Source organism: Peromyscus maniculatus, chromosome 15 (genome assembly GCF_049852395.1).
Source record: "Peromyscus maniculatus bairdii isolate BWxNUB_F1_BW_parent chromosome 15, HU_Pman_BW_mat_3.1, whole genome shotgun sequence".
Classification (NCBI taxonomy): Eukaryota; Metazoa; Chordata; class Mammalia; order Rodentia; family Cricetidae; genus Peromyscus; species Peromyscus maniculatus.
The window spans coordinates 14,164,111-14,191,470 of NC_134866.1; the positions used below are offsets into that span (position 1 = coordinate 14,164,111).

Here is a 27,360-nt window from a genome sequence, read left to right on the forward strand (position 1 = left end):
GAGAGAGAGAGAGAGAGAGAGAGAGAGAGAGAGAGAGAGAGAGAAAAGAGAGAGAGAGAGAGAGAGAGAGAGAGGAGAGGAGAGAGAGAGAGAGAGAGAGAGAGAGAGAAACTGGTATGCCAGGAGCCAGATTTTACTCCCTTTTCTGGGCATTGGTGGTGAAGAAGGAGAGTGGCATGAAGAACAAAGAATCTTAATATTGCCCAGCTCCTCCGCATTAAAGAGTTTCCGGGCCCCAGAGCAGAGAGGAGCCACCCAGATGGGATCTGCCAGCTCCTTGAATTGATCCGAGAGGTAAGACTTTGCAGGCCAAAGATGGGGGTGAATAGAATGCCATACACGAGGCAGGGTACTCACTAGGTCTGCAGGGGGAATCCCCTGAAATTTTCAGCTGATTGATTGAGGGCTGGCACCTGTGAGGACCTCAGACACCAGAAAACAGCTATAAGGAAGGTCCAGAAAGAGAGAGTGTCTGTGCCAAAAGGGACTCCTCATCCCACCTATTCGACTAGAAAAAAACTCAAATCCACAGTCATTGATGGAGTACCCAACTGGGTCTTGACTCAAATACCCAGGAAGACTCATCCCTGAGCGAAGCTCCATCCTGGTCCTCTGGTAGAGTTTACAAGCAGGCTCCCAAAGGGCCACACAAATTCAAAGTCATTCAATATGTTGCAAAAAGTCAAATGGGGTCTGAATGGCTTTTCTCGTGTGTGTGTGTGTGTGTGTGTGTGTGTGTGTGTGTGTGTGTGTGTGTGTTGCATTGATTTGTATTTTTCCTTTAATATTATAGTTTCGGGGCAGGACTGAAGGCTCAGCAGTTAAGAGCATGCGCTACACTTCTCTAGGACTAGAGTAGTTCCAAGAACCCACCTCAAGCAGCTCACAATTGCCTGAAATTCCAGCTCCAGGGGGGAATCCTACACCTCTAGCCTTTTTGGACACCTGTGGTCATGTGCACAGACCCACACATATATACATAATCTTTAAAAATATAGAATTAGCAAAAGCAAAGTTTGAGGTTTTTTTGATTTGAGACAAGATGTCATGTAGCCCAGGATGGCCTTGAACTTGCTATGTAGCTAAAGCTAGCCTAGTGCTCTTGATTCTCAGACTTATACTCGCAGTGTGCTAGAATTATACAGGCATGTGCCACCATGCCCAGTAAAAAGACCTGCCTGTAGTCTTAAGCACGTAACCTGATGGAATTCTCAAGGGCTGTCTGTGGCTTCATGGTGCAGGACACAGTCTTCTCCATTAGGGGGTTCTCTAAGATTAGGAAACCTGACACTCAACGCTCCTTAAACTGTCAGTCTGAAAGAGGGGAGATGTGGTAGCATGTCTCCTCCACTGTGTCTGACTACTAGCAGCAGGCTACTGAAAAAATGAGTCGGTGTCCTTTTCAAAAAGCAACATCTCTTGCAGTCAGCACTCCCTCTGCTTATCTCAGTGAGTACTCACCAAGTGCATGCTGTACTATTCCTGACTCCGGAGACTTAGAAGGAGGCGGCAGAGCCCTCAACCAGTAAGCTTACATGAGCAAAACAGTGACTGAGAACACATGGCGCATGCATGCACACGAACACACACACACACTCCACACATGAAAGTCACCTGGTAGAAATAGCTTTTTATCTCAAGCTACTAGAGAAAAAATAATTTGAAAACTAAGTTGAGGGCTGGATAAAGGAGACAACTTGTTAACTACTTTGTTGTATACCTTATAGGATAAAATTGTAGCTGAGTGGTTATAGACTTTTCCAAAGTATTTTTAAAACTGAAGACTATTTTTCAAAACAAAACTTTATTTTTAATATATCAAAACTCAAATTATTTCATATATTTTAAACTTTGGATTAAAGAAGATAATGACCAAAGAGACTATATGGGGAAGAGAGGGAAGGAAAAACAACCCTGTGTGATTCTTAAAGGTCCAGTTTGAATTCTTGGTATTCTTAGGATCAAAAGGCAAGAAGCAATGTGCAAAGCAAGGCCATTCACAGCGATCTCAGAGACTGAAGGCAATTTCTTTTTGCATGAAGCTGTTTTTGTGTTGTTATTTTTTCCTGGTATTTGTAGCAAAATAAAGTACTAATGTTTTTCAGCTGAAATAATGGAAAATTGCTTAAATTATTTTAAATTATTAAAATGTCTTAAATAATGAAGTAGACAGAACTATTTAAAAGAATTATAGAATAAACTTACAAAGGTTGGCAAGACTTTTTATTAAGGTAGCAGTTTTCAGTTGAAAAAGAGCCAAAGAGTCCGAATAACAATTCAAATAAACACAGTAAAGCACTTCAAGTACAGGGGGTTATGGCAGTATGAACTGTAACAGGTTACACCTTCCAGGGGACAGGCACTCCCCTGCCTCATAGAAACTCAGTAACCTCATTTAATCATCACATCTGATTTCTTATATCCCAGGTCACTGCTGAAGAACTTGAGATCCAGATTCTTCACCTACGTGGCTCAAGGTCACAGTATTAATGGAACAGGAGTGCCTGGCACAGGAGACCCGCTGTCCACACTGGAACATGCAGATCACTTCAGAGGTGAGAGGCAAAGGGCATCTGTCCCTAACTGCAAGCTAACTCAGTCAAAATGGAAATGGGTAAAGAGCAGCCTGGGTTCCGGGGGAAACTTGAGCCTAAGGAACCGAGGTTCCTCTTCCCTCTTCCAAGCGCATTAGCAATTTCGAAGCAGTCCCCACAAGCAATGCTATAATCTGAGTCCAGCTTCTCAGACTAAATTACATCCTTTTGCATAATCATGATCACGGCGACGGTTTGCTAAGCGCTCCATCGGCGAGCACTGTCTCAGATCATCTCCACGTGATGCCCTTCCCTCACCAAGTCTCACAACACCCTGCAGGTCAAGACTGGTGTTGTGACCTCCATTTTACCGAAGAGAAAGGGGGGGGGGGGCGTACGGCTATGTCCATGTCAGTCCTGAATTCTGTACGGTTCCCTTACAGAAATTCTATTGTGACGGGCTGATGGAATGCTGACGCCCTGGAAGACTCTAAATGACGTTACAGAATTTGTGGCCAGTGTTCTGACCTCTCTGAGGCACGCAGAAAGGGCGAGGGATACAGCTTAGTCGGTACAAGGCTTCACACACACACACACACACACACACACACACCCCTTTCAGGTAACTGTAGGTTTTTCATATTCACACTCATATATGAATCCATGACCCAGCAATCATCTTAAAACATATTTAGAAGATTCCTGGCAGAGCAGTACTGTAATTTTATTGTAGGTAGGAAATGTACGTTGAAGCTAGAGAGGATTTTTCAGAAAGTTAGCCCTGTCATTGCCCTATGTGACAAACTTTTAAAAAAGGATTTGGGATAACCCGTCACCTAGCAACCGCGACAAACAGCTGGTGCAGCCCTCACACCTATAAATATGTTTTGGCCTAGGGACCTCTCGTTCTCAGCTAGTGACTCAGGGTCGCATGCTCACTGCTAGTGACCATCTGCTGATGCTAATTCCTGTTGAATTTTTCTTAGAAAGGTCAGTCAGTATCTGGTTACAGACCTTAACATCTCTCCGTGTAATGTGCCGGAATGTTTTTTTTTTTAAATCCTCTGGAGACATTCTATGCCCTCTATGAGTGAACATATGTAGGGGGAGGAACAAACTCAGAACCAGGAATGCCTCTCTCCGCGACACTGACTGAATCAGAGCCATGACACAGCAAATGGGATGTGTCAACCAGAGGATTAGTCAAGCAAGCCGGAGATTAAAAAATTACATGGCACTCAATGTGAAGCTTTCACTTTCTCAGACCAATTAGCCAAGGAGCAGCTTCTCCCCGGGCCAGGGACAAAGAGGCGCCAGCTGAGCGCTTGTTTTTCCTACACAGGGAGGCTGAGTCCCACCTTCGGGGAGCAACTTAGTGTTCTGCCTAGACACACAGACACACACAGACACACAGACACACACAGACACACACACAGACACACACACACACACACACACACACACACACACACACACACTTTTGCCCCCCCCCCCAGTGGAAAGCAGCAGGAATTGGTCACGCTTTAAGACCCTCCTTCCCACAGTATCTCAAGCTAAGCAGTACCCCTTTGGGGTGGGGAGGCACAGATGATCTAATCCGCTGTCTAGAAGGGCACTTTCTTCTGCTACGTGTGGTACTCTTTTCAAGTGCTGGAGGATCAGAAGCCAGCCGTTTTTAATGTTTCTCCTTTTGTTGGTGTTTAATAACTAGATTCTATAAACTAAGGGCCTGAGCAAGGTAATGTCCCTCACAAGCATAAGGCAAGCACTTACTTGAGACAGTCCTGTAGGAGACTAAGTCACCCTTCCGTCTTGAATCCTAGGCCAAGAGTTGATTCAATCACTCCACTGTCCCTAAGCAGGAAAGGATTCCCACCCTATCCTCCAAGGGCAGATCAGAGTCAACAAACAGGCTTCACGGAAAGAAAACTTATTGCAGGGTGAGTTTGCTAACTTCCCATTCTACTTGGGATCTGCAATTTCCAACAGACTTACAGCCCAGGATTTATTGCAGTTCGGATAAAAAGTAAATGTCCCCTCCCTGCTCTTCGACCTTTGGTTTAGCTGTATGAAACTGGTGACGATTTTCTTCAACGTGTTTCTTAGAGGTGAAAAAGAGAAATAGTTAACAACATTAATTCCTAATTTTGCTCTTTAGCAACTAGCCCCGTTGCACTGGGCCTGAGTAATACGTACTGCCCAGACCTGTAGAATGAATGAGTCATTGCAAAGTGTGTTCAACATCAAGGCCAATGAAAATTAGCTTTGATGTATATGATAGAGAAGGTAACCCGGGGTATGACAAAACCTGGTGACTCTCATGCACAGTACAGATATCAACTACCAACCAACGTGTTGGACCGTTGGGCTGCAGGTCACATTCGAGCCTTGGGCCTTTCTTTAAAGAGTGCATCTACTCTTCTCTCTTCATAGGTAAGCCAGCAGTTGAGTGACTTAACCAGGAGCTGTTAAAAGAATAAAACCCTGTGAAGAGGACCACACCCTACCAGTCATGAAGACAACTGCTTTGCTAAACGCAAGCAGATTTTGAAAATAAGGTATGGTGTAAACAGTGCATGTGTTAACGGGAAAATTAGCATCATGCAGTACCCAAGGGCAGCATGGAAGGAAGATAGGTACAGTATGAATTTGGAGGGGGGGTGCACAGTCAAGAAAAAGGATGATCAGAGGTGACATCCCCAGACACTGTCGAAAGTCTGGACAGAAGCAAATCCCCAATGGGAGGTCCTACAGTGAAACAAAACCATAATGTAGTAGAATGCTTTGACGCAGAGGATGTTTCTATAGGAATATATTCCCTCCACTTCGTTATACACACAAGTAACAACAGGAATTTGCCTATGAATGAAGAGGTTAATCTTTCAGTGTATCTGAGTTATAATACAGAAGTCAGAATGTACATATATGAAGGGCTGCTTGCAGACAGTAAAGAGTCCATCTACCGCTTCGTTTCCATGCTCACTATTAATCCGCTCCAGAAGCCTCCCTTTTTAAAGTGCGCATGCACAAATGAAAGCGAATACAATATGACAAAAGGAGATTGGGACAGTCTAGGCTGAACCACACCAGTGACAGAGGTGCCTGCCTGCTCATCTCAGCTCCTTCATTCTTACCTGGGGGTGACAGATACTTATCTTTGCCACCAGGGTTCTCAGCTGGCTCAAGTTTCTGCCAGCTGCGTGCAGGGGAGTTTAATGACTGCCACCTGCAGTTTATGTGTGTGTAAAATGTCAAGCAGTATATTGGAGATCAGCTGCTAGCCAAAATCACTTTCAGGAAATCACTTTCGAGATACCAGAGAGCATAAGGAGGTCATATGTACGTGCCCACCAACTACAGCTCCTCAGATTCAGGACACCGACCCCTTCCCTTCTCCGTTAGGGTCACTGTTTGGTGTCTGTGTGGTAGGAAATTGATTTTAGATGCCTTCCGTTTGGTACACGGGCACATACAGATGCACAAATACACAGCTTAATAAGTAGTAGTAATTATTCTTTCTGTTTGTAAATGGTATGTTACTAACATGAACAGCATCGGAAAAAAAATAATATAGAAAAAAGCAGCTCCCTGATCAACCCCAATCATTTACTTTTCCTGGGTTAGATGCATCCAGAACCACAAAAATGGGGTCACTGTAGAACATCCCTTTATGGAGCCTGCCCAGGCTTCACACCGGCAAGCAGATCAGTTATAGGGTGTTAGACGTTTTTATCCTAACCTCCTTGGGAACCCATACCCCTGGGAGAAAGCCACAAAGGTAATGAGTCTTTGAGAAAGCAGGCACAGTCAAATGAAACTAATGGAGCTCGCTGGGCAAAAGAAAACCACTTCTTTTTGATGAACAATAACTTTTAAATAAACAACATACAAAAGAAACAGGGAGAGATCTTCATCGTGGCTTTGCTAGGTATGCCATGTTCTGAGTTATTTTTTGGTGATGTGATGGTTAGTTTTAATTACCAACAGGACACCATCTAGAATCCCCCTGGGAGAAGGGCCTCTGAGAATGCCTGTGAGGAATTACATTAACTGATGTGAAAGGATCTGCCTCCTGTGGGCGGCACCATTCCCTGGGCTATACAAATGAAACTGTCCAATTCCAGCAGCCATAAGACACCACAAACATTAAATATATGTTTGGATTCATATAATTTTTATATCAATTTCCCATAAAATACTTTAAAGATACAAATGGATAACTGGTGGAGAAATGAACCATTTCTGTGAATTCTGTCATTAATCAACTCACTGGTATCCTAAGATATCCTAGTGAAATTAGTGTCCTTTTAAGTAATTCTGATAAAGGTTGTGAGAGGTGGGGACAAAGAGATCTACATAGCATGGCTCCCACTAGGTAGAGTATTCAAGGGTCTCACTATACCACATGAGGAATCTGGGCTTCTTTGCTGTAAATAAGGAGCTGAACATAAACAGACACTGACTGGTTTTTTTGAATCATAGTCCCCTCTGAAATATCTGTGGGCCCTGGGTTTCATACTTGCAAGAGCATCTAAAGTCTGAAGTAGGAGGAAACAGAACACTTTCAGTCCTCTATTTCTATGAAATGGGTATTTACTTTCTTGTGAAAATGGACTTAGAACTATATATTAACTAGAGAGGGAAGTAATATGCAACGCTAACCACACTGCTTAGCACATCCCTGGTGACACAGATGGGCATGGGCATCTTGGACAGCAGGTGCTATCATAATGTGAGCTTAAAGACCCAGTTATTTCCAGACAACAGACCTCCTAGCAGGCTGGCAAAAGGACAAGACAGTTTTCCTTTCGGATGTGATACAGATATTAAAATGTAAAATGCCATAGTCAGGTTCTATCAATGTCTGTGGTTCTATCACGGAGTTAAAAAAAAAAAAGTTAAAGTTAAAACAGTTAAAAAAAATTAAAGATAAAAAAAAGTAAAAAGTTAAAACAGTAAATTATTTCATCTTTCATTTATGATGGACTGCTCTGATGTCTTGGCTGATTACCAGGCCCTTGGGAACTGTGAGCTGGAACAGTTGTCCTGTGGACTTGCTTCCACAGACTCAACAGGCTGGGTCTGAGAGGACCACCTACATATGCCATCATCCCCAGTGCTCTTTCCTTGTGTGACAAAGTTACAAAAATACAGATCTAAAAACTCTGCATACGATTAGGGCAAAGACCTTGGACTTTATTGTAAACATGGCACTGGATCTCTCAGAAATTGGAGTTGTAGAAAATATACCCAAACACTGGTTACAGCTAAATGTCAGGCCTAACTACCTTGAGTGCTTAAATCATTCTCAGATTTTCATTACTGGGTTTTTAAAGACTATCATCTCCTATTACCAACAGTGGTCACTTGCACTGTGTTTTTTCAGTATTACATAACAAACCCTCTTTGTCAATATGATCTAGGTTATGGATCAATTCTAATCATGATAATCAGAATTTGGATATTCATAGTCTCATGTTTTAACTTGGAGGCTGACTTATGATTAATGAACCAAGCAATACAACCCTGAAGGTATCCAATTCAATCCAGGAAGTAGGGAGTTTATGGATAAGTCCTAGAGACTTAGAAAGTCATCAACTGATTTAGAGCTAGGAACAAAGACTGATTTTCTTACATATATTTATATAAGAATTTTTAAATTATATTATTTTTAATTTCTAATTTCACTTACTTACAGATGAGTAAAAACTTAACAACACAATCAATATAGGGATTTTTAAAATATGTATCTCTCTCCCCTTTGTGATTGTTCTGTTACACTTTAAAAAAAAAAAAAAAAACTCTGGCTGTCCTGGAACTTACTCTGTCTCTGCCTCTCAAGTTTTGAGATTAAAGGTGTGTGCCACCACTGCCTGTCTCTGTGTACACTCTATAAATGGTGTTGTTATAAACTCTCTGAGAGTTCCATACAATGTATTTTGATAATATTCATCCCACCTCCTCCCAAGACCTCCACCTTCCTCCCCACCCAACTTCACAGCAACTTACCCTTGCCAACCAAATGCCCTTGCCTCAATTTTCACAGAAATATACAGCTGTACATGGTAAGATGTGTTTGCCTACTCTATCAAATGTCAAAGTAACAGACACTTAAGCAAGAAAGCAGTTCATTTATCTATGTGACAGCTGAACCTAAAGGTCCAGGGCTGATATTCGGATATCCACAGTGTTAGAAACCCAGACCCTTTCTGTATTGTTGCTCAATGATTCTCAAATCACACTTCCTCCAAATGATCCAAGACCGTAACTTCAGCTACTCAGTTCACTCATTCACATCACCACCATAAAGAAGAAATGGTATCAAGAAAATATTCCCCTTTCTCTCCAAAGTCATGAACCTATGCATTGTATACACAGCTTCCACTCACCTCCTACGAGCTGGGACATGGCACTGTAACTGAGAGTCTAGGAAAGAGGTCAGACATTAGTGGCCATGTTCTAGCTGAAACCAGGATTCTAGTGCCAAAGGAAGAAAGGAAAGCCAGGTATTTGGGGACGGCCAGAAGAATGCACCACAACAACACTATTTGGGTTCTCTTATTTCAGCAGTTTTCACTACATGGCACAACTACCAGCACAAAAACCACATACACAAAGAGATGTGAGGATAAATACAGCTAATTCAGAAACCTCACAACTCCAGTGGCGGGAGCTGTTGTATACTAGAGTAGTGGTAGGCATACATTTCTGTAAAGGGCAAGAAAGGAATATTTACATCTTCGCTGGACATATTTATATGAAAGAGCAGAGTAGTGGTCCGATAAAACTTGACTTAGAAAACAGGCAACAGGATGGATTTTTTCCCCCCACAAACCACAGCAGTCTCCTAGCTCGGAGTGTCTCGGGCTTTCAGAAGCCTGGCTACATGTAGGTGACAGGTACTAATGAACCCAGCAACCAAACCAGGAGCCATTAAGGTACCTGCCACGAGGACAGTCCCCCTATTGATTGAGAGTGTCCCCAGTGATAAAACTACAATATTGCTTCATTTAGTTTACCTCTAGTCCTGACAACATCTGATAGGTTGGGGAAAATGCCTCACTTTCCAGAAGACAGACAGACAGCCAAGAAAAGCAGCACCCGGATCAGAACCCATCCCTTGCCGCTCCCAAGCCTTTTCTCTTCCAGATGAAAGGGTGTTTCGCAGAAGTCAGACGGAAAGCCATCCCGGAGCACACAGTCAGCAATATACATGCCCAGGAACTCCTAGTGTACCGGCGGCAAAGCGGCTCTGCCAGGTCTGACATGTAATGTTCGCCACAGCAGAGCTGAAAAGAGCCCTTGTGCCAGAGGTTTACCCCAGCTTTAGCAAGGAGCCGTCTAATGTTCAGCTGCGCCTGGGTAACGGCCGCCAAGGTCTGAGATGTCGGAGCCTTGGTCACTGGCGGAGGGCTGTAAAGGGAAGGCGTTGTCAAAGTCCCTGAACACTTACAGGGCCTCTCAGAGTTAAGAGAAAGCAGGGGAAGGCACTCACTGATTGTCATCCCTCGTGATCTTGCTTTAGGGCAAAGGTACCATGCTTCCCACACGTGGCTGCCTATGTTAATGCGTTAGAGCACTCAACTTCCTGACAAGGCTTCATGATCCTTACCAGAACCCAAGCACCACTTCCAGTTCCCAAGAGTTGGCAAGGAAAATGAAGCCATGAGCCATCAACCCCTCAGCACTTAGGACAGGGCGGCTTGTCTGTCCCATCTCTTGTGACAAAGGGAGGGGACTAATCAGCTCTTTCCTTTCCCGTCAGTGCCAATGTTGGTTACATCTGAGGTGAACCGTCAAGACCTCTTCTTGTTTCGACAAGTCCACTAAATCTAGGTTTGTATTTCCTCTGTCCATGTGTTCATTTTATAATGAAATCTGTATCTCAAAGCCTTTCTTAGCACAAACAAGTAGGTTCCTAAAAGCTGGTTTCCCAAGAATCTCCAAATGAAAAGAACAGGACTATTTACAATCTGTTCTGTTTACCCTGATATGGGGAGAAACGTATCACCAGTGAGCGATTCAAGCTACACCAGAAACGCAGAATGTACACCAGAGAATCCGATCCTTACCGTAGAAACTTGCCTTTTCTTAGAACATAAGTACGTTTTGGATCCCCTCTCCTTCTCTAAGGGTGGCGTCTCTAAGTTTTACGGCACAATTTTAAGATGCCCCACTGGTAAATGTGTTTGTTTTCTAACTGAAGCACTTAGACATCCGACTAGCTCAGAGTGAGATGTCATGTTCTGAGTCAGGATTTGTACATCGATGCCTCTGTTCTGTTTCCGTGGTTAGCAAGGGGCCCCCTCCTCACGGTCATTACTTTGTGATGCTCATTAACATCATGTGTGTGGGAATCTGCCCAGCTCTGGGAGCACCAGCCTCCATCCCGGAAACACTTGCACGCTGAGGATGAGCATGCAAAAAAACCTTCACAACTCACTGTTGCCAGGCAGAAGGAACATTCTGGGCTTTGATTCTTTCCATCACCTTTTTCCAGGTTAGGCACAACTGCAGCCCTCCCTCTCCAGGCAAAGGATCTGTTGCAGTCTGGCGATGCCTCTTTGAGACACTACCACAGGACACCATGCCAAATCTCCAATAGACCTGGCTGGTATTTACCCAGTGAGTGAAGATTACTCCCGGGGCATGCCAACTCTACAAAAAAATAATGCTAAAGTAGAAAAATGGGTGTGGCTTGATCTGGATGCTTCCCAGAGCCTCCTTTAAAGGTTGTTGTTTCATCTGTATCCCCCCCACCCCCCAGGAGAGGAGCTAATTGATCCATGAGAAGCCAAGCACAGCAACTGTCCTCCTAGCCACCATGTTCCTCATGTGTCTCCAGGGACAGCTGGGACATTCCTGCCCCCTGCCTGTTTCCCAACTTCAGCATCAGAACACTTTGTGACCTAGATGTACTCCAGGCATTGCCACATCCGGGGTTTGCCCCTTGCCTTTCTCAGGCTGGGATCCTGAGACAGCAGGTGTCTGGGGAGGGAGGTCACTGAAGACACTAGGAGAGTAAAGAAAGATTAGAGTGAGGACGGATGGACAAGAGCTTCTGCGGCCGGGAAAGAACATACATTCTAAAAGTGTGTGTTGTGTGGGTGGGTGGGTGGGTGGGGTCCTGTGAAGACAGATGGCCTTGCTCAGGTCCCCTACCATCAAGTCACTACATGAGGTACTCCCATCCAGACCAAAAAGCCTGAGGACAATATTCTCTCATGAAATCATTTTTATTTTTCCCCATCGGTTTTCTGGTGAAGTCACAAATAACTGCTGAAAAACATAAGCAGAGTTTAAAGACTCAAAAACCCTTCCTCTGGTTTCCCCTCCCCACAGGCTCTTGTTACATCCAAAGAATTTAGGCTGCAGCAGGGTCACCCACACACAGAAAACTAAAATACCCAGATTTTAATTGAAATAGAAATTTGGTGGCAAAGAAAACACCAATTTTCAGGGCAACCTCTCTGCCCTGAATGTTAGCACTCTGCCTTTTCCAACACAAAAATGAGGCACTGTATTCAAAATCCCCACCCTTTACTGATCTTGAGAACTCCTTTTTGTCCTCTAGTCCTAAGTTGAAAAATCAGTTAACTAAAACACTTAATGCTCTCTAAATTTATGCACACTCCATATTAGATTTTTTTGGACACAAAACGCATTTGTGTAACACACCAAATGGCATTCTGTCACCCAGGCCATGAGGGCCAAGCGGAACAAGCTGCCTGGGGTCTGAGCCCTACCCTGGCTCCTGCAGCTGGTGCCTGAGGACACAATGAAACCATGGAGGGAGGGTGGCCCCACGAGAGATTGAGGATGAAGGATTAGAAGGGAAGGATACGGTTATGCCATCAAGAGGGAGAACATTCAAAAGTGCTTTCCAATACCCTCCTTACTCTCTAGAAGGGACACGTAATGTTTCTAGAGAGCACTTTGGTATCTATGGGGGGAACCAGAACCAATACTTGAAGAGAGGAAGAGATGGTTGTACTTGTATTATTCACTCAGGAAAACCTTCAACCTCTAGAGCTGGAAATAGGAATGAGAAAGTTCACAGTGCCAATAAGATGAAACCAAACCCATGTAGAGGAGAAATGTGCATGTTGGGACCCTGAACCACCTCTGTGGCTTCTCATAGCCTCATGAGATGCACTGTGTTGGCATCCTGGCTTCCCTGAGAATCCATAAACTCCATTAGCCCTTCAGACCTACAGGATCCATGTCCAAGAATGAACTACTCAAGCCATACATATTTGGGGGAAAAGGTTATACTCACTCGCACTGTAGATGAACAGACTTTGGTGCAGAAGAAATTTGGGCACCCAGTGTTGAGGGTGAGAGGCCTTGGGAGCAATCCCTTGAGAGATGGCTATATTTCTCACTCAATGCAGTCTGTGGCATAACACTAACACGCACATGGGTTTTAACAATTGTACAAAGGGTCAAGACAAGGTGGGCTAAACGCATCCCCTGGAGTCCCATTCGAAACAGGAAGAACACAAACCATCCAGACTAGACCCTCCAAGACCCATTTCAGAGCTGTTTGGGGAGCTGGAGAGCAGATGACTCTACACCCACCAACTGAGCCACCATCTAGTGAGGGGTGGCTTCTCATGTTCTGTCTGCCATTGGGATGTACACAAGGATTAGACCACAGTCAATGACATCTGAACTCAGTCGTGACCTATTTAATGTAGCTTAAGGATGTGTGCCACTTACTTATTATTATTATTATTTAGTACTTTCATGAATTTAACAATGGTCCTTCACATGATTATGGCAGACACTAAGGTCAGAAATTAATACATGGGACCTCATGAAACTGAAAAGCTTCTGTAAGGCAAAGGGCAACATCATCTGAAAAAGCAGCAACCTACAGAATGGGAATTTTTTTTTTAACCAACTCCACATCCAATAGAGGACTAATATACAAAATATATAAAGAACTCAAGAAACCAGATATCAAAAATAACCAAAAAATACAATTTTAAAATGGGGTGCAGATCTAAGCACAATATTCTCAATAGAGGAAACTCAAATGACCAAGAAACACTTTGAATCTTTAGTAAAGGGCAGAATGTTTGTTCCCTCCAAGCTGGGGCTCTTGAGCCATTCATTAATACAACGAGATGGGAGTGACACTGTGCCAGTTTCTGGGCCCAGGTCTTAAGGAAATGGCAGTTAATACTTTCTAACTTCCAATCTCCTCCTTCCCTATTCAGAAAAACCATAGTGCATGTCCCGGCTCATTTATAAATGGCACAATTAATTTCAATAATGACAAGAAGATATGGGCAAATCCAATAGATAGGATATTCAGCAGGCATTTTAAAAACATTTTCAAATTGTTTAGATGCCACTAGACAGTACTTATAAGTGAAAATCAATATAGAAATATACATGTGTGTATGTATACGTACCATATGCTTATCATAACTTTGTCAAGAAATTCATCAAAAAAGGGTAATATCATTATATCTCATACATATGTATAATATAATTATATCAGGGTACTGAGGTTACAGCTGATCTTTTTTGCTTTGTTCTTCCTTTTCTGCAATAACATTTTTATATCCCCCAAACAAATAGCTAAAGCATCCTTCAGTAGAACATCTTCAGTGGGAAAACTTCTTTTGAAATATATTCATGATAGTAGTAAATGAGACTGGTCCTTCAAGAAAAGATCCCTGCCCCCATGCATTCCACACAACCTTGGTAAACACATCATAAAGAGGTGAAAAAAATGGTATGTATTTTGATGCTAATTTGCCATAAAGAGTCAAAAGGCCTGTGGTGCCAAAAAGGGGGACAGCCACCCAATTAGGCCCTTGCTCTGTGGCCTTTGGTATTATACACTAGAGACCTTCATCATATTTTAGTGATGGCCACAAAGACCTCATCACCATTGACTGATAGACTAGAAATCAGCTTCACCAGGCCGGGAATGCCAGAAGTCTGCTGGGGCTGCAGGGTTCAGGAAGCACATTGCTGGTTAAGCTCTGGCCCACAAAACAAACTCCCCTGCAGTAAGGACAGATTGTATTGTTCTACATGTTCTTAATCAGGTTCAAATATTAGCCCAGCTGGGTCAAAGGAGGATTTCAAGAGTGATAAATATTTTCCATGGTTGTATGGGAGAATGGAGGGAGATAAATCATTAATTCCTTCAACCAAACTTGATAAACGTCCGAGGTGGCTTCAGGATACAGAACAGAGAAGATGTAGCCTTGTTAAAACTAATGCTGACTCTGACGCTGGCCCACGGCACACGGGAGCTGGACTGCGCAGACTCACGAGAGCCACTGTGGTAATTCTTTAACTCACTTTTTTTTTTTCAGGGACCTGGTAAGAATGGAGGCATTCACACACACCACAGGAATCAGCAAAGGCTAAAAAGATTTGGGGGCTCCTTTCCCCAGGGACACTGTTGCCTATGTGGCAGCATCACTCCCACCCAGGCCAAACGGGGGTTCTTCACGGGCCTCTCCCGTCAAGAAGAACCCCTTCTCTGACTAGGTGGGTGAGCGTCACTGACTCCACCTGTCAGCACTGACTTCCAAAGGCAGTCATGAAAGGCAGCACGGATACACTCAAGCGTAAATGGGTTGGCTCATAGGAATCCACCTCAACCGCAGGGCGAAGTACACTAACTGGCTGTGAGGCACCTGGTCTCACGTCTGTGTTTGGGCTTGGATTTTTAAAAAATGGAATTCTCAATGGATAGGCCTCATCTGTGATTATAAAAGCATACCTAAAATCCTGCCAGTCTTAACTATTATAACAATGGAAACTCAAGAATATATTTTAATAAATTTCTTTTCATCTTCCAAAACTAAAATTCAATGCAATCGCTAACAACATGTTCACACTAATTAGTTCATTTAAAAAGTATTTAAAAGAGCCTTGCATTTCCTAAATACAACAACCTTTCAAAAACCCAGAAACACTAGACAACACTAATCTGAAAACCCCAAATCCGGAATGCTCTAAAATCTGGAACTTACTCAGGGCTGACATGATACCACAAGTGAAAACTCTCATCCCAGACTTCTTGGTCACAATGCAAGCACACTAAAAAACGGTCTAGGAAATTAAATTTTAGCATGCATAAAACATAAGTGGGTTTCATGTTTAGACATGGATCCCATCCCCAAGATAGCTAATTAAGGATATGCAAATATGCCAAAATATAGAGAAGGGACAGAAGACCCTGAAACCCAAGACTGCAGGCTGCATGAACTTCAGAGAAGTGATGTAACCGCTCCACCACTCCAGAGCAGAGAACAACAGAAAGATCTGGAAACACAAACTGAACTCACAACTCTAGAGTCTCGGTGGCCTTTGCAAACAAACTTGTACATCTTTACTAGACTGCAGAGGAATAGCAGTATCCCCAGAGGCCAGAACTGCCACATTTTCCCTGCAGACACCCGAGCTTCAGCACATACCCCAGGTCTTCTCTCACGTTACCACTTTAAACTGTTTCCTTAGCCCTATGACCTGAAGAGCTCTGGCTTGCTGATTGTTTTACCCTGGGCCATTTTCCCCACTGAGACTGCTTGCTCCAAGATAGCAGGGTCCGCACCTACCAACCCATCACCTGGTACAGCGACTAGTCAAGAGTCAGAGCTCAACAAATGTCTACTGTGTGAACAGCTAAATGTGCAAAGATAATTACCCAGTCAAAGTGCTCTCACGACAAGACACACTAAAATCATCAAATGAGTTTCGTGTTTAGACGGGTCCCCTCCTCCTGCCGCAGGCCTATCTCCTTCCATGTCATCTAGAAGAGGAGATGAATGATTCACCCACACCCCCTACACCCTTCCAACCAGGGTACCTCACAGGGCCAGCTGAGCTCCTACTCCAAGGCAGGAACCAAATGAGGTCAGATAAGGAACCACCCGGCCTCGGGCTACCACATAAGCTTTCCCGTGTGCCTGGAGCTAGTCTACTTTCCTGGTTTTCCCCCTTCTTCTTTGGCATCCAGTACTTCTTGCTTAGATATCTATCTACCTTCAGGGACCTGCTTCAAAAAGATTTTCTTGCTCTTCCCCCTCAGATCTTGCCCTTGAAACTGGCTGTGATTCTTCCAGTGTTCTTACTAACTGGTTTACTACTGGATAAAGAGGTGAATTTCAAATGGGACCGGGAGCCACTGGACTGTAAGTCACCTAGCAGAGGGTTCCTGTGATGCCCGAGGCCCACATCCCAGTACAGGACAGGCACCCCGATCATGTGGGCTTCGCTGGTTTGGGAGTTTTGTTTTTTGTTTTATTTATTTGGTTTCATCAAAGACCAAACTCTTATTTAGCTCTCTGGCAGTTACAGAGCAATCCAGGACATCAAATTCCAAAATGAGACTCAAGTAACATAATCAGCCTTGATGTGAGATTCAATTAGGAACTGCTGCAATGAAGTTCAGAGAACATGTCTGTCAGCAGATTCGTGACTTAGAATAGTTATTTCTCTTTTAGACATGGCACCAAAGGACTTATCCAAAGGCGTGTAATCTCAAATTTAGCAGGAGGAAAATTCTCTCCCAATTATGAATATATTATTTCTAGCCTAGCTTCAATCTTTCCCCCATTTCTACATAGAGGAAGGAAAAACAAGTTCCTGAGACAAAGCAAAGACTAAAACCTACCAAGTGTTGGGAGTGAAAGTTACCTCATCAGAATTAGAAAGGAGAGACAGGAATGTGGTACCTCACAAGAGCGAGCAAGCTTTCACTCACAATACAATATATTATTACAGTCCGTGAGGACAATGGTAATTATCGTGTATATATTTATGTGTGTGCAGACACATGCTCCTTTTCACCTGTTTATTTTCTTATTAGTGAAACTCTGAGAGAAAAAGCTGACGTTTGCTCAGCTCACATCACAAATAGTTCAAGATATTCCTTATCAGCAATTAGTTACTATTTAATTGAATTCTGATAATGCGGCTTCTCATGAGAGCAGCCCTCGGTTCAGTCCATTTGTGCCAAGTCGATCTCCTTGAACTGTCGGGTGATAAGGATTCCTGGGCCCCTGGTGTAAAATGGCTTATCAATGCATCCCATTTGCCAATGCCTAGCTACCCAAAACTCTACTCAGGGAGCTGGTGGGGATGCCTAGGTGGTACAGAAAAGGGAAAGCCTTGCTTTCAGGAATGTTCAGATGTCTGGGAAAATAAATGCATGCCACCCATAGACCAACCTGTCAACCGGTGCAGACATTTAAATGTCTCCTAAAATGTTCTCTGAGCTAGTTCATTAATCCACAGACAGTGCCACGCTCTGTTACAAAGGACATTTTTAGGTGCTACACTTAGTCTTATTTTATGTAGCTAGTTGTTCAACATAATACCAATCTGTTTCTTTTTCACTGACCAGGATTTGGGGAAGACAGAAACTGGAAAACTACAGACACATGCAGCCTTTAAGGAAACCACCACAGCTGGTTACACAGCCCCACACAAACCAACCCCTCTGCTCCGGTTTCCAGAAACAGTCTGAGGGGCCCTTCTTTCTAGAGACTTCTCTTTGTTTGGCAATAAGATGATCCATGACCCCCTTCTTTGTTTCATCATTTTCTTTCTACTTCTTCATATCCACAATTTGGTGACTTCAATTGGAAACCCAATGGGGACATCTAGCTGATTCACATACTATCTGTCTGGGTGGGATGGGAGACTGCATGAGTGTAGCTGTGCTCAAGCCCGTGTGGACTATCTACCTACCTGCATCCTTGCCCTCCTGGTACCCACTTCTTAGCAGCAAGAGAGCAAAGAAAACATTCACAGCCATGTACCACATGGCAGGGAGCTGATCGAATTTTCAAAATGTATAGTTTTAAGAAGTGTTTAAATTGATAAATTGGCTTAATAGTCAACTCATACTGTCAAATCTTTAAAACATAAACTTACAAAAAAAAATCGTGAGCTTAGTTTTTGACCACAATCATCTCAAGTCAAAGAGAAACATCAAAAACTTCAAACAGACTCACATCGTACATGGGGAAAGGAGTTTTTAAAAGTCCCAGGCCATTATTTCCCTATTCGAGGAAAAACAAACACTTCTTTGCAGGTATTTCTAAGCTTCTATTGCTAATGTTGTCTCTCTTCTGTTGGCGTCTGCCACAGAAAATTTCCTAGAATTATAATTTTCATTTAAACACATTTAAACTTGTCAGAATACATTTAGATGAATGAACAAGAATGAAACAGACTCCAGAAAAATGAAATGCCAGAGTTACCTTCTGCCTGGTCCACAGTCGTCGCCTTCAGACATTACTGCCCTTGAAGAATAACCGCCCCTGCTTAACACAGCGAAGACAGCCAGAGAACGTTGTCTTTCTTTTCCACAACGACGCGGACTCCCCAGCAGGCAGGGGAATTCTTCTCTTTCTGGAGAAAAACCGCTCCTACTCTACTCAGAAAGTCGGTGTTTACAAACTTCCAAAGTGCCTGCCTCCTGCCTGAATGAAGCAGAGCGGTGGCCTATTATCACAGCCCCTTGCTAAAAATAAAGAGGTCACCTCTCACTCCCCGCGACACCGTGACAGGCAGCTGGGCAGGAGCGCTGCCGCCCGAGGGCTTCGCATTTTCCCTGAAGTCGTGTGAGAAGGTGTCACCAGGGATGACTTCACCAGGCCACCTGCCTGCCCTCTTTCCTCTTTTTTTTTTTTTCCTGGCAAGATCTCTAGGCACCTACCAAAGGTGGAGTGGCCACAGGCAGGTTGAAACCTCACTCCAGCTATCAGATCTCCGCCTTTGAGTCACAGGGGAGCAAAGGCAGGGGATTGGGGTGGGGGTGGGGGTGAAGACGGGACAGGACAGGGCTGTCCCAGCAATAGAGTGGGAGGTTTGTTTGCATAATACCTGCCACTCAGCAAAAAGTCTCTTACTCAAAATAGAGAAAAACAAAACAAAACAAAAAAACCGCACGAAGCCATGGGGCAATCAGTTGTGACAGACACTGCTTTGCAAGAAGAGCTCTCTCCAGATCACCTAGGTCTCCTGACTCGCAGTAAGCATGCACATGAATAGGAGCCTGTGTGTCCCTGGGATCAAAAGTCTCCCTCCCTCCCCACAGCTTCACATGGCCGGGTGGTGGCTCTGGAGACTTTACGCTTCAGCTCCTAGCTGCCCTTTCTCAACCCCTGCTCCCTTCATGGTGCCTTGTTTCCAAAATGCCAGGAGACTCATTTAATACCGCCCAATAAAAACTTGGAGTTAAAAACCTTAATCCATTTCCTTTTCCTATTTTCTGAATAAGAACATAAGGGAAGACTCAAAGCAAGATCTAATAATTTTTTTTCTTTAAAAGAATGTGAATGTGCCACTTGTTATATTAGCTGTCTTTTACGTGGTATTATTTTACATGGTATCTTTGTTTAAAAATGGTTGTCCAGACCACTGAGGAATTAAAAAGTCAGAGAATTTAAAATAGTTATCTGCTTTCTTATGGAAAATGTTGGTCATTTTGCAATGTATGAATGCTACACTTTAAGACAGATATACTGAAATGGCACAGTATTTCACACAAAACATTGGGCTTTAGAGACTTCGAGCCTAAGGTCTGAAGTACATATACCTAAGATGGGTTTATATACTCAAAATGCACAACTTATATTTCTAAATAAGGCATACTTTATGAGTCTGCATGTCATCCTTGCACAGGGTCATACCAATCTTCTCTGTATTATTCCAACTTTAATATATGCCCTGCCAAAGTGAGCACTCACAAATATGTAACTTAAAAGCAAACTCACATTCAGAGTTCAGTAGATCAAAGCAGAGTAGCCTCCAATGCTAAAGCAACGTGTTTGTTACATCACTAGACACAGCAGGGTTTGTTTGTTTGTTTGGTTGGTTGGTTTTGAGACAGGGTTTCTCTGTGTAGCTTTGCGCCTTTCCTGGAACTCACTTGGTAGCCCAGACTGGCCTCAAACTCACAAAGATCCACCTGCCTCTGCCTCCCGAGTGCTGGGATTAAAGGCGTACACCACCACCGCCCGGCAACACGGCAGCTTTTTAAGCACTGAGAAGTTGAACCGCTGAAAACAGCACCCATGACGTCATCACTTGCACTGACCTGAGACAGCACCCAGGCTAATCCTACTGTCTCCCACTCACTCCCAACCAGTCCAGCACCTTCCTTTTCCTCTCTCCAAGCTCCCATCTCTTTCTTAATTAGCTAAACAAACCTCAGCTTCACCGATCTGAAGGCACACCCCCTGAAGTGTCTCTCAGTTCTAAAAGAATTCACCGACAACTGTTACAAGAGTGCCAGTGACCACCATGAAATAGTGAGTAACACCACTTTGGAGTGCTCAGCCCTTTGTGCATTTTCAAATGACTTGCTTCATCTGAGTTCCCCATGAGGTATTTTTTGTGGCACTTTGTAAAATCCACAAGAATAAGGATGGAAAATAAGGCCAGCACAAGCAACAAGTCCCAAAGTGTAGCTACCTGGCCGGTGACTATTGCCACTGAGGCTCTGTATGCCACTTCTTTACCTAAATGTCATCTTCTGCCCTGGGAACTAGGCACTATGGATCCCCTCACTGTTGTTGACCTGAAAATGTAGTGGACAATCAGAACTTAAAACGACCCAAGGAAGCTCTCGCCAAGGTCTTCAGATGTTATCATAGCCTCAAAAAGTTAGATGGCGTGCTGGTTGGAGGTCAGTAGCCTCCAGGTTGGAGTGCTCTTTTCTTGCCTCTAGCGCAAGATCCAGAAGAGCCGTCACATCAGGCAAAAGCTCATGTCTGAGACACTCTGAGGTTTTAGATTTTCCTCTGTTCACATGCTCCCCAAATGCGTGTGCATTTTCTTTTAGTTATGTACTTTATTTTCCTTTGCCATTTGTTGCTGGAGGGCTTCTCTCCAGGTTCCCCAAGCCCCGCAGTCCCACAATCCACTTATAAAATAATCACTCAGACGCTTATATCACTTATAAACTCTATGGCCGTGGCAGGCTTCTTGCTAACTGTTCTTATAGCTTAAATTAATCCATTCCCATAAATCTATACCTTGCCACGTGGCTGGTGGCTTACCGGCGTCTTCACATGCTGCTGGTCATGGTGGCGGCTGGCGGTGTCTCTCCGCCTCAGCCTTCTGCTTCCCAGAATTCTCCTCTCTCCTTGTCCCACCTACTTCCTGCCTGGCCACTGGCCAACCAGTGTTTTATTTATTGACCAATCAGAGCAATTTGACATATAGACCGTCCCACAGCAGCCATTCCATACAGTCTAAAAGACCATCAGCATTTCAAAGCTAACTGTCTCCTTTGCACAGTGTCTACAGCCGCCACAAAATCTCCAGGACAACAGTTTTATATCGTTGCCATACCCTCGACAGCAGTCAAGTTGTTCTGGGAGACCTTCTAAACTCTTAGAGTCTAGAGGAACATTAACCTAAATCCCTGGTAATACCACCACATTCAAATCTAGGTACTCTATGTGGCTCCAAAGGGAAGAAGCCTTCCTCGTACATTGCAAGCCTGGTTATCCTCAAAGCCACATCTCAGGTTAGGATGTTAGCTGCTGAAGTTGCTCCCAGAAGCTGTGGGTGGCTTTCAATGTCTGTGTGCTCACGGTGCCGGCCCAAGTCTACAGGGCACTGAAACCAAACAAGAAAGGCTAGCTTAAGGAGGTAATTTCTGAAGAGCATCATTCAGTGCCAACTCAGGCAGCTGCTGGGGACCAGCATGCCGCAGAGAGGCAGAGGCAGGTCCTTCCAGCTGGGGTAGGGCAGGGTGTCCTGGGATGTTTGTGGCTGAGTTAGGGGAGGCCCATTCTACTTCAGAGGCCCTATCTGGGCCCTCCTCACAGTGCCCTCGATGGTCGGCAGCCCTGTGAGTGCTAAGCACACCAGAGGTGTGGCCTGGCTCCGTAGCTGGCCCTCAGGCAGCTGGATCTCCAGGGGATTTTCAGGGATTTTCTTGTAGGTAGAAATCTGAACAGGTGTAGCTAAAGGACTCTCTGTAATCCACAAGTCCTCAGGGCCAAGGCTCCTAGTCCTTTCCCTGGGACTCGGAGGAAGTTCTGGAAGCCTGGCTTGGATGGGAGCCTTTCTGCCTCAGTCTGTCAGTCAGTGGCCTTCTGGATCTTTCTGTTGTTTACTCATTGGTCCATGCCAGAGCTCTCCAGGGTCCTTTCAGAGCTTTTAATACCTTCGAGGTTTTATCCCCTCAGACTCCTCAGATCTGCTCTCCCTGGCACAGCAGACCGGACCCCTCAGCCAGGGCCTCCTTAGGTGAGCACGGTCCTCCAGACCCTGCGGCATTCTCTCTACATGCCCTTTCTTGGAGGGAATACCCTGTGATGTGTATCTCTATCTGGGCTTCCCCTAGAGCACACACCTGGGAACAAACAAACACTACCCATCACCTGCCTCCTTCTCTTTTCCTGCTCCCACCCCTGCCATGGACCTCTGCCCTGCACTCTCTCAAACATATGGCCTTTTCCATCAACTGTTATTGTACACATACACACACGCACACACATACACACACACACTCCTAAATATATAATACAACCTCTTCAGTCCACATAATGTTACACACACCTATGTATATGTATACATACACATACACACACATACATACATATATACATACATAGATACATACATACATACACATACATACATACACATACATACATACACACACATACATACAACTTCAGGGATGACTACTTGGTATTGGATAACTAATTGGTCTGCTCCTCCCTGGAGAAGACTTCTGCTCTCAGCACGTCTTAGTTGCCTGTAGTTCTTTGTCTAGGGTTGAGGTCCATGGCACTCCCTAAGCTCCCTCCGGTGGCAGGAACTGTGTTGTAGATGTATCAGTTGGGACTGGGAATCACATCATTTCTTATATTAGCATTAGGTGCCACAAAATGCACAAGACTGCGCCATTCACAGTGCTGTCCACTGGCCACCCATGGCCCTTAAACACTTGAAATATAGCTCATCTAAATTGAGATGTGCTGTAAATATACACGCTGGTTTGTTTGTGAGACTAAATGGGTAACAGAATGTCAAACACCTCATCAGCAATTGTTATATAGATGGCACACTGAAAGAGTTACTTTGACTATACTAGCTAATTACAGTTATAGAAAGTAGTTTCACCTTTTTCTTTCTTTACCTTTTAAAAGTATGTCTACTATAGATGACATTATTGGATTCTATTGGACCTGATCAAGGGCTTTAATTAGCTACCAAAATTGGTCCAAATAGAACATAAAACAAAAGTTGGGGGGGGGGGGGCTGGGCTGAAAAGATGGCTCAGCATTTAAGAGCACATGCTCTTAAATGGGTTCAAGTCCCAGCACCCCCATGGCAGCTCACAGCCATCTGTAAATTAAGTTCTAGGGATCCAACACCCTCTTCTGGCCTCTGAAGGCACTGCACACACATGGTGCACAGACAGACATGCATACAAGCAAACCACCCACACATATAAAATAGAAATAAAAAGGTTTAAAGGCGCAGTACTAACACAACCTTAGCAACAGTTTCAACAACATTTCTAGAATTGCTTTTAGTCAGAAGGGACAGAGTAGAGGTTACAAGAGGTACCAACAGGGTGAGACAGAACAGTCCACAGGACATTTCCTCCCTCCACAGGACATTTCCCTCGGAGGGAAAGAGTGGTCGTTCTCTCCATGCCCATACTCCACTGGTGACAATACAGAATTCATTTTCCACGAAGGCTCAGAGTATACAGTATACATCTGGCAACAGTAGAATGAGGGAGGATGCCAGTATTAAGGCCAGCATACTTCTGGAGCAAAGTGAAAGAAAACATCTCTTTGGATTTAAAAAAAAAAAAAAAAAAAAAAACAAGCAAATTAAACCAAACGATCCAAACTGACATGTATACATGGCACAAACAATAACACTCAATCCTGGCAGTCTGCTGGGTAATCAAGTGTGCCACGCAGGTGCCTCTCTCCTGCTCTGTGGTTGGTGGGGTCACACTGAGACCCACCCTGGGTTAGTGGCTTTGAGGACAACAACACCAAGTTCTTTTTCTCTTGAGTGCATGCTATACCATATCTTAATGCAGAAAAGATACACCAATGGCAGAGGTAAGACGTGCTCACAAGGTCCCAACAGAGACTGTGGCTCACGTAAACTACACACCCTCCGACTAAGGGTATCGTGACACAGGTCCTTGTGTACCTACATGCCAGATACAGGAATGAGAAGAGTGGATCACCCTGGCTAGACAGTGAAGAAGAGAAAACAGAACCTTTCCCCTGTCTTTTCTCAGAATTACACCAGACTCAACCCGGAGAAACTATCTTTTCTGGAAGTGTCACACAGGAGAGTTTTCCTCAAAAGTCCTTTCCAGCTAAAAATAGCAACTCTGTAAAAACCAGCACATCAACCTTCCCACATCTGAGGCTCTGTCTACTTCCTATCTGTTTTCTAGAAATATCCCTGCTTTGGGTATGTCTGAATCTCCTGGATTAGAAGCTTAACCTCCAGTTAAGAAAGTGGGGCTTAATGAATGGTCCCTGGGTCCTGAGGATGGATGAATTTAATGAATGGATCAGTTTAATGAATGAATCAGTCTCCCTAGGGCAGGGCTGGGTGAGTTATCACAAGAGTGGGCTGCAGTGGACATCCTGACTTTCCATTAGGTGTCACTAATTTTTGAATCATGGTACTTAGCAGTTAGTGCCCATCTGAAGAGGAGAAGGGAAGTGTACAGTCCCTTCGTCCACTGGCATGACTCCACGGAGGTTGGCAGGTGCACTGGTGGATGAGAAGAGCAGCAGGAAGTGGCAGGGAACTCTGAGGAGTAGCCTCGGGAAATGTGCCAAGGAAGAGGCGGCATTCTGGCAAGAGCTCAGGGAAGAAGCAGGAAGACAACAGGCGCTCCCCACCTTGGCAATCACATCACCCCACCGCACGGATTTTTCTGCTGTGTCCAGCCACTGTTTCCTAACCCTGAACTTGTTCTCTGCAAATGTTGCTCTCTTGTGGGGGTGGGCTGATGACCTGGGACTAGCCTGGCTCCTTCCTCCAGCCACACACTCTTCTATGTCCTCAACCCTGCCCGCATGAAAGCTCCCATGAAATTCCCACAAGAATTCAGATACTTGGGCAGTCTAATTCCTCAGGGGTCAAATTACCCAGCAGAGTTTGTCTGTCCTCCATGGGCCTCAGCTGCTCCTGCTTGCTCACTCACACACGGCTCTCCTCTATGGCAGCCTGTGGGTTTGAGTGGTATAACTCCTTAACAGAGAAACCCTAGTTCCAAGGAATTCAGAACCAACAGCCATAGCCATGAGCGAACTCTGGCAAGCCTCACTGCCCTGTGCAAGCATAAGGCGATGGAAACTTTCCAAGGCCGCAAGGGGTGGAGACAGAGGTCTTTGAGGGCAGGGAAGACAGGCATGACTCAATGGGGGCAGTGCTCAGCTCAAAACAAAGTTCATCTCTGGAGTTTAAAAACAGTCTACCACGGGGACAATTATATATAAGTACCTGTTTAATGAGAGGTTATGAAATGACTTTTGTGATACGCTGATCTTCCTTATTACATTTTGCTTATGTGAGTGTTAAAACCTTTTCCTCGCATGAACAACAACCGATAAGATGTTTCTTGGCTATACATTTACACGGCTCTTTTGCAAGGAAGTCAAGCTGAGCTGAAGGTCATTGGCCACACAACTATGATAGCTCATTTTTTTTCACTGTCACTTTGAAGCTGTGGGTCGGGGAGACAGAAAGCTTCCTCCAAGTCTCTCCTTGTCCTCTGCTATGTGGCAAAGCAGTGGCCTAGGCCAGGTAAGCTCTACCTGTGACCCAGCCTTGGCCTCGGATGCCAGATATCCTCAGACACTGAAGGAACTTTCCCTAGGGTTTGGGAAACCAAACTACTGGCCACCATCCTCCAGCCTCCGGGTCTTCTTGAAGAGGAAACGGCAGCTTCAGAAAGGTTTACTACAAGGAAGGCTGGGCATCTTCCTGATCTTAAGGAGTGGGAAAGAGACTTTCACTTAGGGGCTCTCCTCACTGCTTCTCCTCAAGGTGTGACACCAATTACCTAAAAGGCTGCTCTTTACTTACGGCTTTCACTGCCTGCTAATACGCCATGTATCTTAGTCACCTGGCTCACCTCAAGTTCCCACTAACAGGACACCTTGGAAGGATCCCTTATGTGGCTATGTTCTATCAGACTAGGCACAAAAACCCCTCTGTCCCAGCCCTGCAGTAACAGAATAGGTGACACTGGGTGTCTTAGTGAGTTAGGGTTACTATTGCTGCCATGAAACACTATGACCAAAAGCAACTGCGGGAAGAAAGGGTGTATTTGCCTCACACTTCCACATCATAGTCCATGAAGTCAGCAAGTCAGGACAGGGACTCAAGCAGGGCAGGAACCTGGAGACAGGAGCTGATACAGAGGCCATGGAGGGGTGCTGCTTACTGGCTTGCTCTCTATGGCTTGTTCAGCCTGCTTTCTTATAGAACCCAAGACCACCAGCCCAGGGATGGCACCACCCACAATGGGCTGGGCCCTCCCCCATCAATCACGAATTAAGAAAATGCCTTACAACTCAATCTTATGGAGGCATTTTGTCAATGGACGTTCTTTCCTCTCAGATGACTTTAGCTTGTATCAAGTTGACATGAAACTAGCCAGCATACTGGGTAATTCATAAAGTATGACGTTTTATTTCATATGTTTCAGAAGGCTGGGAAGTTCAAAGTCAAGGCACCTGCTTCTGACAAGGCTTGCCTGACTGTCTCATCCCTTGGTAGAAGGCAGAAAAGCAGGAGGACACATCCAAGAGAAAGGGGTGGA

At 44.5% G+C, this 27,360-nt stretch overlaps 1 protein-coding gene, 1 long non-coding RNA gene and 1 other non-coding gene across 5 annotated transcripts in view; 1 reads left to right on the forward strand and 2 right to left on the reverse strand.

Annotated features, from left to right (window-relative positions):
- The window catches only part of Retreg1 (reticulophagy regulator 1), a 132,857-nt gene that overhangs the window by 12,915 nt on the left and 92,582 nt on the right, over positions 1-27,360 (reverse strand). Inside the window, exon 1 of one of the 2 annotated variants that reach the window (XM_006981750.4) lies at positions 18,779-23,420. The exons of the other annotated variant lie outside the window; for it this stretch is intronic. Within the exon in view, the coding sequence (XP_006981812.1) occupies positions 18,779-18,813 (35 nt within the window). The 5' untranslated portion in view covers positions 18,814-23,420. Of the gene's footprint in view, positions 1-18,778; positions 23,421-27,360 lie in introns of those variants that run through there. 2 annotated transcript variants of the gene reach the window in all.
- LOC121822704 (uncharacterized) lies at positions 14,582-18,785 on the forward strand. Of its 2 annotated transcripts, none has more exons than XR_013044681.1 (3): positions 14,582-14,844; positions 16,600-16,702; positions 17,917-18,785. It is a non-coding gene; the product is annotated as an uncharacterized LOC121822704 (long non-coding RNA). The 2 variants fall into 2 exon arrangements; XR_013044682.1 differs by having other exon boundaries at positions 14,583-14,844; positions 16,600-16,668.
- On the reverse strand, positions 20,160-20,263 carry LOC121823000 (U6 spliceosomal RNA). The gene has a single exon (XR_006064297.1). It is a non-coding gene; the product is annotated as a U6 spliceosomal RNA (small nuclear RNA).